The sequence below is a fragment of the Malus domestica genome, chromosome 05, assembly GCF_042453785.1.
Source record: "Malus domestica chromosome 05, GDT2T_hap1".
In the NCBI taxonomy this organism is placed as follows: domain Eukaryota; kingdom Viridiplantae; phylum Streptophyta; class Magnoliopsida; order Rosales; family Rosaceae; genus Malus; species Malus domestica.
Window position 1 is genome coordinate 7,092,520 of NC_091665.1, and position 14,351 is coordinate 7,106,870.

Sequence of the window (14,351 nt, forward strand, 5' to 3'; positions counted from 1 at the left end):
AAAATCTTTAATTTAACCAAATAAATCATTCACCTTCATTCTTAGTTTGGCCAATCTCCCCAATTTGCCATTCATTTGATTTGTTGATTATTTCTTTTAATTTAAATCAATTAATTTGTTTGATTTATATTACGATTAATTAAAGATACTTGAGAAAAGAAAAGAAAAAGTTAATTAAAAATAATTTCTTAATTATTTTTTGTTAAATATCGACATGTGTTACTTTTAATGATTTGTCCGATTTTAATGAGTCACAAGACATACGTACAATTGTGAGACCCAGTGTGTGTGATATAAACATTTTTATGTTGAAACTTTAATTTGTTGATGAGTATTTATGTCGTTGAAATTTACTTGTGTCGAACATAACGACTAAACTGGTCGTTCTTTTTATCGAGTACACAAGCATTATCCATAAAGTTAACACACTATGCCAAATTATTAATATATCGAACCAACCAACGTCCTCCGATTTCAACCAAATCGCAAATTTGGAGAGAATAGAGCAAATTTGGAATACCGAACACTCACCCAATCAAAATTCTGTACTACCAAAAACTCCAAAAACTGGGGAACGTCAATTCCAGGCGCTCCCGCAGCCACCGGAGATCGACGGCGATGGCCGCCACCGCCTCTTCCGCCGCAGCCAAACCCCACCCTTCCTTGAACGTCTCGGGGGATTCTCCTCCCCCGAAACTCGCCCTCACCCCCGATCAGTACAAGTACTGCTCTCAGGCTCTCAAGCTCTTTAAAGGAAAGCTCCAGATGCCTGACCATATCAACCAGGAGTTCGCTCAGCTACAGGTCTTTGCTCTCCTGATTTATTTAATTTCTCTCAGAAAATAAACTATTAAAATCTGCCATGGATGCTTAGGCCAAGAGGATGACATCATCTGAGATGGGGAGAAATTGCACTGTGGGTCTTGACAATGTCAATTCGAGCAAAAACCGATACACCGATGTCGTGCCATGTATGCCTCAATCTGGGCTTTCTTTACATTTTACACAATTTACATTGTTGAAAATTTGATTTGAGTTTTTGTTGTTGGATTCAGTTGACAAAAATAGGGTTGTTCTCAACTCCTCGAAGGATTACAGACCTTCCGCAAGAGGTTACATCAACGCCAGCTTAATCACGGTATTCAAATTCATGTTTTTGAAGTAGAGAATTGTAAACTGAAGGTATATTAATAATTCATTAATGACTGCTTGGTAATTACTATTAAATGTAGACTAGTTCTTCCGAAAGCATTTCTCGGTTTATAGCAACACAAGGTCCACTTCCCCACACCTATGAGGATTTCTGGGAGATGGTACTTGAGCAACGCTGCCCGGTGATCATCATGCTTACTCGCTTAATCGACTGTTACACGGTACTTTCCTGTTTTGAGTTGCAAGTAGTTTTATTGGGCATCACCATGTTGGAAGATATACAGTTAAAGAGACTTTGATTATCATGAAAATTGCAGTACAAGCTTTTCGACGTTTACAAACCTTTTGAGAGATCCTACCTACTTATTGTTGAATCCGTGTAATATATTCTTCTTAACAAAACCTTTTTGTCATTTTGAAAATTAGGTGGACAAACAAATTTACAAATATTACTTTTCCTGATTTCTTAATCTTTCACATGTGTTTGCAGATGGTTAAATGTGGAGATTATTTTCAGGCTGAAGATGGCCCTAGAGAATTCGGTAACATATGTACAAGCACTAAGTGGCTAAGAACTACCGACACTTCATTAGTATTACGCCTTTTGGAGGTCAATAATAAAGAGGTAAAGGCATCACATGATTTTCATTGTTGTCCAGGATACAAATGGCTGTTAAACCAAGTTAAAGAATATATTTAGAAATCAAGCTGTATCAGTTCTCCTTTTTGTTTTTGTAGAATTTGGGGACAGGAACGATTGATTTTACTAGGGCCTTTAAAAAGTTTGATTACTGGGGAGCGTTTTGGTACATCTGGAATAGAATAATGCAGAATAGTTTTTGAAAAGTAAGGATGTTTCATTTGGTTGGAGGTAATCAAAAGACAAAATGTCATTTAAGATTCATCGTCCGCTAATTTTTCATTGAAGAGTTAGTCAAAGAGTCAATCTGATGTCAATCGTTAATACAGGAGTTGGGATCCTGAGCATCCTAATAGGAGTCACTTGGAGAGATTATCATGTGAGAGTCTGAGACATGGATGTAAAGTTCAAGAAATTTTGAAACTCAAAACAGTTGATATACCTCTATTTTTACCTTCTTCTGACTGGTATTAGCCCACTTCCAACGAAAGCATTAAATGCCAATATATTTTTCCATACCATCACTGGACCTTTGGGTTCACCGACTTGTTCATTTGGTCTCTACCTGAACACTTGCAAGTTACAAGTAAGCAGTATAGAGTGCCAACCAGTTCATATAAGAAATTTCTGACAATTACCTTGTGAAGATGTGGATAAGAGTTGAGAGGAAATAAAGTAAATAAAACAAATACTTTATTGTCCAATTAGGAAAGCAGACCAATATCATATAGTTCCAGTGTGTTGGATCACCAGGATGGTGAAATCACCTTTGAATCCAAATACAGTCTGATGTTAAACTGTTGGTCCTTGGGTTCGCATCGATTTCATGGGCTGCTGCTTGATCTTCACCTAATAAGAGCAAGATTCTTAATAATAAACTAAGTTAAGGGATACACATAAGAAAAAAGCTCGTTACCTAAATTGACAACAAAACAAGATATATGACCTACAACTGAAACCATGTCTAGCAATTGAAAAGTTATTGTGATGAAGCAAGAGGAAAAAGAAAAAGATTAATTAGTAGAGCATATTACCTAAAGTTTAAAGGTCGTACCCAGTGCACAAGGCTCCCGCTTTACGCAGGGTCTGGGAGAGGTGAATGTCGGCTAGCCTTACCCCCATTTATGGAGAGGCTGCTCCCAATACCTAAAGTTTAAAGAAACGAAAAAATTACTTACATGGCCTATAACTATCTTATGACTTTACTGATGCAATATCCTTAAATTTTAATGCATTTAATATCAAATGATGTAACAGTGCTTGACTGGTTAGAAAAAGAGTTCAATATTAAGTCTTAGTTTTATCATTCAGAGCTTTACATTATGAGCTTTACTGCACTACCTTGATCTTTATTGTATCACATTCAGTAAATTTATGGCTTAATTAAAGGAAAGTAAAAAACAAGAGATATCTGATCAGTGAACACTCTGGTCTCTGAACAGATTTTCTATATAATTCCGCTCAACGAAACAGTTCTGTTTTGACTGTTTCTGATGCACGTTTTCACAGATTAGGAATGACTTCGGAGCTATGAGGCGTTTTCTTTTTCCTTAGTTTGTTGGCAATCACAAACTTTGTTTTTGAACAAGAAGTACTAGATGGCATTGTTTAAGGCCTTTCATCTTTATTGACTGGTTTGCATTGAAGTGTATGCATGAGTTATGACAATGGCTGTGGAAGGACAATTAGGGTTCTGTACTATAATCTTCTTATTGAAGATTTGTTCCTATCTTCTTTGTTTTCTGGCCACATCAAAGGAAAAATTTTGCCGAAAGCCATTACTGAGGGAACACACAGAAGGAGAAATGGTATTAGGCAGGGAATGGTCGAGGAATTGGGGTTCTGTTTTCTGTATTTCAATTCCACAATACCCCTGACGCATATTCCTCAGCATAAAGGTGTGAGGCATATACCAAATACTCTGGCGTTTCTGTTGCATCACCTTGAGGCACAGATGTCTTGGAGCATGCCACTTAACCCCATGACATGAGTTCTCAATAATCGTATTGTGTATCTTTCTTTATGTCTTTTGTTGTGGGTTGTTTATTTTGTTTTATGTGAATTTACCTAGTTTTGGCAGTTAGGTTTATGGTAATGTCCAATATTTCCTGGCTCTAAAATTCTGAATGTTGAAAAAGGCACTTATTTTGGGCCTCTTGTTTGATATTTATATGGTGTTTAGTCATCTTAAGTTCGGTTTTAGAGATTCTCTTTCTTGTTCCCCCCCCCCTTGAGAAATTATATTTAAGATGCCAGTCCTCTGCTTCACATTTTGGCTCCCAAGTCGCTTTGTCTTTGTGATTATTATAATAAGAAAATAAGACTCAAGTTTTGGGTTCTTGTCCATATTCCTTTAAATGTTCCTTATTCTTTATCAAAAGTTTTATGAAAATATTGGATTGGTATTCCCTCATGTTATATTGTTGGAGTAATGGCCACCATTGTGCGTAGATTGGATTATTATTACCTCACATTCTATTTGTTACTGCTGCAGTCTGAGGAACCACCCATGTCTGTTTTGCACCTTCAGTATCCTGAATGGCCTGACCATGGAGTTCCAAACAACACGATTGCTGTCCGTGAAATCTTGAAAAGATTATATAATGTGCCACCAAACCATGGCCCAATTGTGGTGCATTGCAGGTTAAACTCTTTTTTATGACTTGCATGTCTAGGTGATGTTTGCTTAAGTTATATGTGCATGTTTTCCTGACACCCTGACTCTTACTCAGTGCAGGTATTGGGAGAACTGGAACATACTGCACAATTCATAATACCGTGCAAAGAATTCTTGCTGGGGACATGTCTGCTTTAGATCTTGTTGATACAATAACCACATTTCGGTCTCAGCGAATTGGAATGGTCCAGACACTGGTAACTTCTTTGATATTTGTCTAAATGTTTACGGTTAATTATTCTCTTTTTATGAATACCAAATTAAATTTGGTTGAGCAGTTCGCTAGTGCAAATGTTTTGCGGTTTTGAGAGTATAATAGAGCACACGTCAAAAACATAATTAAATGTAAAGTAGTATTTGATCATTATAGGAACTGGTCCCTATCTTGCAGTATGTTTCTGTGGAACATGGAAACTCCCCTTGGCCTATATTGCGGACAAAACTGAAGAGTGTAAAATAATCATAATCCATGTGCTGTTATTAATAGCTATTAAAAACACTCTAAATCCTGCTGGGTGAATTTCTATTTCTGGCTGAAAAAAATGAAAAACAAAAACCTTCAAAATAGTTATTTAGAGTGTTTTGTAGCATGTTTATGGTTTAGTTGTTTTGTTTTTGGTCTGATTTTGTTGATGGTATTAGGTTTCTTTTTAGTTAGAAACGGGATGTGCATGCGAAGGGAGGAATAAGGGAGAAATTAAGAGAATGTTTCAAATAAAAACTTGAAAAAAGAACTATTCTAAATTGATTTTTGTTTTTGGTTTTGGTACAATTTCCATATACATTCTATCCCTTTCTCCCTTCGTCTCCCTCTCTTATTCCAGACGGTGCCTAAATAATAATAAAAATAAAAAAAAGGGAAATTCTATTGAGACCTGTTAGGATTTTGGCTCGTCAAATATGTCCTAGTTAGTTTAGGATTGTTTTAGGAAACCTAGAGGTATACCGATTCTTGTCCTAGAGGGATTAGGAAAGAATTTCAGTTTTTTTATTCAATTTAGGTTTGGATTTCTAGAAGTCTATTTGGATTTGGATAGTGTAATTTCCTAGTCCACTTAGAAATAGGAATTCAATCAGCCTTGGGACATGTAAGCCAACCCTATGTCTATAAATAGGGTGCGGCAAGGCTGATTTTTTTAAGAGAGAAAAGAAAACAGCCAGACAACCAATAGTTTTGAGATTAGTTCTAGGGTTTGCAAAAGTTCTATAATCTCTATTATTAATCAAATGAGCGGTGATTTCTCTACCTAGAGAAATCACAATTGGATGTAGGCATAAGTTCTGCCGAACCAGTATAATTCTTGTGTGTTTCTATGTTTTATAATATTTGCTAGTTTAGTCTATTGTTGTTGGTTACATTAAAGAACAAGGTCTAGTGTGCGGGTTTTTCAACAATTGGTATCAAGAGCCAGGTTCAAGGTGTTCTACGATGTCAAAAGGGAAGATGAATGCGGATCAAGGACCTGCGTTAAAACCCTTTGACGGCAAGGATGACTTCACGGACTGGCAAAGGATGATGAAGAATGTACTGATACAGCAGGATTTGGATGATGCACTCGATGGTGAGAAGCCGGAAAACATGACAGAGGCAGCATGGACTAAGGTTCTCAAGAAGGCCAAGAGTTCCATCAAGATCCATCTCACAAGATCAGTTCGGTCACACATCACCAAAAAGATGACTGCCCAGGAAGCATGGGAAAAGTTGGAGAATGTTTATATGGGCAAAACCGTGTCCAATAAACTTTTTCTAAAGGATGAACTATTCGGGCTTCGACTAGAAGGAGGTGATATTGAAGATCATGTATGCAGGTTCCAGAATTGCATAGCTAATCTTCAGAAGGTCGAAGAAACTTACAAAGATGATGATATGGCTATCATCTTGCTGAGATCTCTACCTTCGTCTTTCAAGCACTTTCGAACAACTCTAATGTTTGGAAAAGAGTCCCTGAAGCTTGAAGACGTAATTCAAGCTCTTCAATCATATGCTAAACTGGATGATATAACTGAAAGCTCTCAAGGCCTTTATGCCAAAGGCAAGGAGAGGGGGCGGGAAAAGACAAAGGAAGAGAAAATCGGCAATAGAGGTAGGTCAAAATCCAAGAAGAAAAAGGAAAAGAAGGAAGGTTGCTTCGAATGTGGTTCAGCCGATCATTGGAAGAAGAACTGCAAGATTTGGAAAGAGAAGAAAGCCAAGATGGAAGGAAGCTCAGGTTCAGCTAGTGCAGTCACCGAGCATGAAAGTGACGGGGAGCTTCTTTTAGTAACATCAAGCTCCAAGGCTTTCACCAATTGGATTTTGGATACAGGATGCACTTTTCATATGTGTGCAGTAAGGGAATGGTTCGATACTTACAAAGAAGTTAGTAGTGGGAAAGTCTTAATGGGGGATGATTCTTCATGTCTTGTAAGAGGAATCGGCACTGTTCGAATCAGAATGTTCGATGGGATGATTCGAGCTTTGGGGAACGTCAGGTATGTCCCTAGACTAAGAAAGAATTTGATTTCCTTGGGTACTTTAGATGAGGCCGGTTATGGGTACAAGTCTAAAAAATGAAGTCTAAGGGTAACCAAAGGATCGTTAGTGGTAATGCGGGGTGACCTACAACCCAATAAGTTGTATAAGTTACTTGGGACCACTATAGTCGGGGGAGCAGTTGTTTGTGTAAATCAAAGTGAAGAAGACAAGACTAAACTCTGGCATCATAGGCTTGGGCACATAAGCCAGAAATGGGTGCAAGAATTACACAAGCAAGGCCTGTTGGAAGGCGTGTGATCTTGCAAATTGGACTTTTGTGAATACTGTGTTCTCGGAAAGCAAAGAAAGGTATCATTCGCAAGTAGCAGTGCAGATAACCGAAGCAAGGAGCAACTCAGCTATATTCACTCAGATGTTTGGGGTCCTGCACCCACTAAATCAAATGGTGGAGCCAGGTATTTTGTTACTTTCATGGTTGATTTTTCTAAGAAGGTTTGGGTTTATTTCATGAAGCAAAAAACGAGGTTTTTGCAAAGTTCAAGGCATGGAAAACAGAAACCGAGAATTAAACTGGAAGAAAGATCAAGTACTTGAGAACTGACAATGGAGGTGAATATACAAGTAATGAGTTCACCGATTACTGCAAGCAGGAAGGCATCATAAGGCACTTCACAGTAAAGAAGGATCCCCCAAAATGGAGCTGTTGAGAGGATGAACCGAACTCTCATGGAGAGAGAGAGGAGCATGAGATTTCATGCAAGATTGCCTGATAGTTTTTGGGCAGAGGCTGTTAATCATGCAAGTTATTTGATTACCAAGTCACCATCTACAGTTCTCGGTTTTAAGAGTGCAGAAGAGGTATGGTCTGAGAAGCCGGTGGACTATTCCAAGCTCAGGGTGTTCGGCTGTAGTGCTTATGCACATATTCCAAGTGATGAAAGGTCCAAGCTCAAACCAAAGTCTACACATTGCATATTCTTAGGTTTTGAGAAAGGAGTTAAGGGTTTCAAATTTTGGGATTTCAACAACAGGAAAAAGGTTATCAGTCGAGATGTTGTCTTTGATGAGACAACCATGCCTCTTAATAAAGTCGAGAGCAGTAGGGAGAAGACAGACGATGCTGAAATTGAAGCAACAAAGATTCCATTAATCAGTTCAGATGATGAAGAAGCTCAGGGGGAGCAAATCGAGCAAGAGGCTGAATCTGATGGTTTTGAGGAAGAAGAAGAGCATCAGCATCGTTCACCAGTTAGGAATTAGGTGGCGCAAGAAACAGGGTAGATTGAAAGCACTCCAATCCGCCTGACATCCCAAAGGGTTCAAACTCCAACCAACAATCCACCTGCATTCCAGGGATGCATAACACTGAACAAACCTAAGCGAAACAAGAAGAAACCTGATAGATTTGGGTTCGACCAAGACGAAGTTAATTATGCTCTTAACATTAGTCAAGGAGATCCAACTACTTATCGAGAAGCTATAGCTAGTGATGAGCGAGATAGTTGGATAATTGCTATGACAGAAGAAATGGAGTCTCTTTACAAGAACTCTGTTTGGGAGTTGGTTCCTAAACCCAAAGACAGAAAGCTAGTAGGATGCAAGTGGGTATTTAGGAAAAAGGAAGGACTACATGAACAAGATGTCGTGAGATTCAAAGCAAGGCTCATGGCTAAGGGGTACTCACAAAAGGAAGGGGTGGATTATGATGAGATCTTTTCACCTGTAGTCAAGCATACTTCTATTAGATTACTCTTAGCTATGGCAGCTCAGCATGACATGGAGATTGAGCAGATGGATGTGAAGACAACATTTCTTCATGGAGATCTAGAGGAGATGATTTTCATGGCTCAACCAGAAGGGTTTGTTGAATATGGGAAAGAGAACCTAGTATGTCAGCTAAGGAAGTCCCTGTATGGCTTGAAACAGTCTCCAAGACAGTGGTAAAAGAGGTTTGATTCATTCATGCTGAAAATCAATTTTAGAAGATGTTTATATGACTGTTGCTTGTACTATCATGTGTTCCAAGATGGGATGATCATATTGCTATTGCTATATGTGGATGACATGCTAATTTCTTGTCAAGATAAGTCTAGAATTCAAGACTTAAAAAAGATGTTAAGCGAGGAGTTTGATATGAAGGATCTAGGTGCTGCACAGAAGATCCTTGGCATGGAAATTCAAAGAGATAGGACCGCTGGAAGGATCTGGATAACACAAGCCAAGTATATTCAGAAGGTTCTTGAGAAGTTCAACATGCAAGAAGCAAAGGTTGTTTCGACTCTTTGGTGGCTCACTTCAAGTTAAGTGGGCAATAGTGTCCTACATCCGAGGAAGAGCAACAAGTAATGAAGAATGTGCCTTATGCTAATGTAGTGGGCTGCCTCATGTATGCAATGGTATGCACATATCTCGACATAGCTCAAGCAATCAGTGTCGTTTCCAGATACATGGCAAATCCAGGAAAGCAACATTGGGATGCAGTCAAGTGGATTTTACGTTATTTGAAGGGTTCTTGGTGACAACGAATTATGTTTGAGAAGCAAAAAGAAAATGCAAGAGTGTTAGGATATGTGGATGCAGATTATGCAGGGGACTTGGACAAGAGAAGGTCAACTTCTGGTTATGTGTTTACATGCACAAGAGGACCAATCAGTTGGAGGGCACTATTACAACCAATTACAGCTTTGTCGACCACAAAGGCAAAGTATATTGCTTTGGCCGAAGCTGGAAAGGAAGCGATTTGGCTTAGTGGCTTGGTAAGTCAAATGGGAATCACTCAAGATTGTGTGAAGCTGAAGTGTGATAGTCAAAGTGCCATTCACTTGGCAAAGAATCAGGTTTTTTTAGGAAGATCAAAGCACATTGAAGCGAGGTATCACAGAATCAGAGATTGGGTGGAGTCTAAAGGAAATTTGTATTGAAAAAATTCATATGGATGACAATGCCGCAGATTTCCTTACAAAGATAGTGCCGGCCAAGAAGTTCAAGCATTGCTTGAACTTGATCAATCTCGTTGATTGATTAAAGTGGAGCACCTCCTCACTTGAGGTGCAATGAGGCAAGAAGAAGATTGCCAAGGTGAAGACTCTTGGGGTGTGTTTGTTTCCTTTCGTTAAGTCTCACTAGACTAGACTGGACTAAAAGTCAGTCTAGTCTTGTGTTTGTTACAGGGAGGGATTACCTTTAATGGTATTAAGTGGGACTCGTCCCGACTAACACCTTCGTTAGAAGGTCTTAGCGAGACCCCCCAAATACGAGAGGACTGCTAAGCCCCTTCTCGCATCGCTCGCTTCACTTCGTCTGCTTTGTTTCGTATTCTTCATATGCTTCGTTTGTTTCTGTCTTCTCTTTGCACCGACAGCCCCACCCACCCCACTCCTCTTCTCCGACAGCTGTTCAATTCACCTTTAGTCTGCTTCTCTCCTCTTTGCACGGACATCCCCACCACCCTACTCTTCTTCGTTGTCACGCAAATTGCAGATTCGTCTTGAAGCGAGAGAGGAGAGATTCGTCTTGCAAATTGGGATTCGTCTTGCAGCAAGAGAGGGGAGATTCGTCTTGTAGTCTTTGGGGATTCTTTCTGATTCATCTTTGGGGATTCCTTTTTTTCTTCTTTTTTTTTTTTTTTTGAACAAATGCTTTGTCTGTTTGATTGCTGGTGTTCTGCCATTTGATTACTGGTGTTCTGCCATTGATCTTTGGATGTTTGATTTTTTGGTGTCTATATTTCTTATTTTACATTTTGGTAGATCTTTGGAATCGTCTGAGTTGGTATTTTAACTTGATTATATTTGATAAAGTTTATACATGATTTATTACATATTTTCTTGATTAATTTTGAAATGTTAATTGAGGGTTATCTAAAATAAGTGTGATCTGGGTTTTATGAGTATGATCAAAATATAGTATCTAAATTTAATAGTTATCCTGCTTCTTAGTCCGACACTGCATCAAACACTTCATTAAATCAGTCCAGCTTAGTCCCTGAAGTTAGTCCAGTCCGAGATAGTCCGATGCAACAAACGCCCCCTTGAAGATTTCCAGAGCTGCTTCAAGAAGGTTCAAAGATACTCTGGGGTGCAACGATCAAGACTTGGTTTGACTCACCAAGGTGGAGATTGTTAGGATTTTGGCTCGTCAAATATGTCCTAGTTGGTTTAGGATTGTTTTAGGAAACCTAGAGGTATACCGATTCTTGTCCTAGAGGGATTAGGAAAGAAGTTCAGTTTCCTTATTCAATTTAGGTTTGGATTTCTAGAAGTCTATTTGGATTTGGATAGTGTAATTTCCAAGTCCACTTATAAATAGGAATTCAATCAGCCTTGGGACATGTAAGCTAACCCTATGTCTATAAATAGGGTGCGGCAAGTCTGATTTTTTAAGAGAAAAAAGAAGACAGCCAAGAGTTTTGAGATTAGTTCTAGGGTTTGCAAAAGTTCTGTAATCTCTATTATTAATCAAAGGAGCGGTGGTTTCTCTTCCTAGAGAAATCACAACTGGACGTAGGCATAAGTTCTACCGAACCAGTATAATTCTTGTGTGTTTCTATGTTTTCTAATATTTGCTAGTTTAGTCTATTGTTGTTGGTTACATTAAAGAACAAGGTCTAGTGTGCAGGTTTTTCAACAAGACCCTAGAACTTTCTTTTGAGACCCAACAAAACTAGTCTCAGATTTTCCATTATGCCCCTTTGTCCAGCGAGGCCCCACCCTCCTCAGATTTTAGTCCCCGGAAGCGCTGGTGCAGTTACTGTTCTAACTTCTTTATTATTTTTTTTCAGTTTTAAGTTTTTTTTTTTGTAATTTTATTGGAAGGATAAGATTGGAGTTTAAATCTTACAAAAAATGTGTTGGATCTAGAAAATTGATTGTTGTATCCCAAAAGAAGCTCCTACATGCTCAAAATTGAAAACGAAAGTGTTACCAGATGGCCCCTTATCTTTTAGTTTTGTTTCTAACCAACTGTTCTATAATTATATGTCTCCCCCTTTCCTCCATCAAAGTTACCATCTCTCGTCTCACTATTCTCACATTTTTCCTTCTCCAAAGCCAAAAGCAATACATAATGGGCCCTTAGGAATGCACATGGGGTGTAAGTTAACTATAAGTGAGAGAAAACCACAAGGTTTATTTCATAAGTTCCAACCATAATTACAAAAAAGTATTTTTAATCATATTATTTTTGTATGTTGATTTGATATATGTATTTCTTGAAATTCATTTGTTGAATTTTTTGGTCTTTGTCAAAATTGTATTATTTTTTTAGATTATATTAAAGCACCTGAATAGAAGACCAAGCATTGCTAGGCTCCTTAGGTCATGGCTTATCAGTTAGGTATTCAGAATTTTAGCAGCAAGAATTAGGAATCTGACACATGGAAATGTATTTGCATCCTCCCTAAGGACATGGCGACTCGGACTATATACTCTAGAATATATGGAAAATGGTGAATCTGGCGTTTGAAGAGGTACGTTGCATTTAACACCCAAACCAATTCAGGGGGTGTGGGGTAATTCACATTCAAATCAATAAGCAAAAGAATGATAATAAACAAATTGGTAAATAAATAAATTGAAGGGAAAAAGGAAATATCCAAGGCTCAAAATCCCATAACTTACGGCATGTGTGAAGGTCACACTTGAAATCAATTACTTTAATCCTCTTAAGCTCTTAACAGTCCTATTACATTAAGCAAATATGGAACCAGCACAAGTCTAAAACTTTAATTCTCTTAAGGGCTGTTGGCACATGGAACCAGCTCTTAAGAGTCCTATTACATTACGTTAAGACTTAAGATATGGCTGTGCTAGTTAAGTGCATTGCCTTATTGCTAGGGACTTATAGGATTTATATATGCAAGTTTGTTTCTGTATGGGTTTGGGTATGCCAACATAGGGAACTGAGTTAAACTCTGGTTACCACGTGCGATATGTTGACAAAATTAGTAAGTTTTTTTTTTTGTCAAATAAAAGTAAAAGTTTGGGTAGCCATTCCTTGTTCCTCTTAGTATGCACGGAGAAAAAAGGTAGAGCATTTGAGTTTCTTCCATGATAACATATGGTGCTGCTACCGGAGCGGAAGTTACTGACCTGATAATTTTGGGGGAATCCTTGTGCCTATAGAGTCTGATGATTATAAACTACAAATCTGTGTATGGCAAACCAGAGTTTATAGGAGGTTTTAGAAGTCAATTTAGGAAAAACAACCACAGGTGTTAGACAATGGTGCAAATCTGTGTAGGGCAAACCAGAGTTTATTGTTTTCTGTCACAATATGTGTGCCAACTTTACTTCAACAATTATTCTAACTCTCTCGCACTTATGATTTATTAGGAGCAATATTTTTTCTGTTATTCTGCCATCGTTGATGAATTGGAAGACCTCATCTCGGATTTGAATAGTGAAACGAGCTCAAAATAGGTATGCTCATTGTCATTCTTAAATTCTTGTGTCCTAAAAGAATATTGTCCGCAGCATTGTTAACACTACCTTGCAGAATTACTTTTTCAGGTAGAACTTTTGTTGAACAGTTGACATTCAACTTTGCTGTTAATCTTGAATAAATTCTGTCCGTTGCTTGTCTTGTGTTCTTTGACAGGGAAGTAGTCCGCTTGCTATTGGCCAACTCTGCGGTATTTGTCCACTTTACAGCGATCTGATGCATCGTTATTCTCGTGGAACAAATAGCGTGCTGCTAAGAGCTAAGCAACTTTTCCCGAATCATCTGTTCCACTCTTTTTTAACACAAAAGACAAAGACAATAGGGATCTGAATGATCTTTCTGCCTCATTTTTTTCCCCGATTCTATAATTAGGCATTTCAAAGGTGCTCTTTGTCGTATGACTCTGACAAGTATGACCCACTGCATGTCTAAATCGTAGAACTCTGATGGTCGAAAGGTTGTATAAACTGCTAGTTGGCATTCCCGCTCAACATTTGCTTTTCCTTTTCATATATTTTGTTAGTACAAAGTGTGCGCGTTTGTTGGATAAATGTAGTATGTACTCATAAAATCATAATACATAACGTCTAAGGGCAACGACACGAAAACCTTGCCGCTGCAGATGCAAAAGAATATGTTTAAAAGTAGAAAATGACGGACACGTACCCATTCCCCGCAAATAACGTATCTTCACTGTGCAAATTTTATAATCGCAACGGTTCCGTCTTAATCTTCATTTGTGTTATTGCGTCCTTTCTTTTCTGCCAAAAAACAAAAGACCGAAAATGGAGTCCAGGAGAGCAAAACGAGAGAGAGGGGGTTAACAGTAAAAGTTTAGCCTGCTTCTGCTTTTGTATTGATTCGCTAACCGTTGTTTGCTTAGCTATAAGATGGTATACGACGTTTTTAGTCTATACCAGACGACATTTTAAAGCTTTTAGTGTAAATGATATCGTTTGTTAAAA

General features: G+C 38.2%; 1 protein-coding gene across 2 annotated transcripts; it reads left to right on the top strand.

Annotated features, from left to right (window-relative positions):
* The first annotated feature begins 361 nt into the window (after window positions 1-361).
* LOC103443892 (protein-tyrosine-phosphatase PTP1) lies at window positions 362-13,937 on the top strand. 2 transcript variants are annotated; one of them, XR_003773062.2, is made up of 9 exons: window positions 362-804; window positions 875-971; window positions 1,056-1,138; window positions 1,233-1,373; window positions 1,643-1,777; window positions 4,287-4,435; window positions 4,530-4,666; window positions 13,278-13,364; window positions 13,543-13,937. XR_003773062.2 is itself a non-coding variant. In XM_029101929.2 (9 exons), the coding sequence occupies exons 1-8, from the start codon at window positions 619-621 to the stop codon at window positions 13,362-13,364; spliced, it is 1,020 nt and encodes a 339-aa protein (XP_028957762.1). In that variant the 5' UTR covers window positions 362-618; the 3' UTR covers window positions 13,543-13,937. The 2 variants fall into 2 exon arrangements, 1 of the variants encoding a protein (XP_028957762.1); XM_029101929.2 differs by having other exon boundaries at window positions 4,525-4,666.
* The last annotated feature ends 414 nt before the right edge of the window (window positions 13,938-14,351 follow it).

Excerpts from the sequence above, each read along its gene's own strand:
- LOC103443892 (XM_029101929.2), top strand. The coding sequence starts at position 619 with ATGGCCGCCACCGCCTCTTCCGCCGCAGCCAAACCCCACCCTTCCTTG. Across the intron at positions 1,778-4,286 it reads TGGAGGTCAATAATAAAGAG|TCTGAGGAACCACCCATGTC; the intron begins GTAAAGGCATCA and ends TTACTGCTGCAG. Across the intron at positions 4,667-13,277 it reads TTGGAATGGTCCAGACACTG|GAGCAATATTTTTTCTGTTA; the intron begins GTAACTTCTTTG and ends ATGATTTATTAG.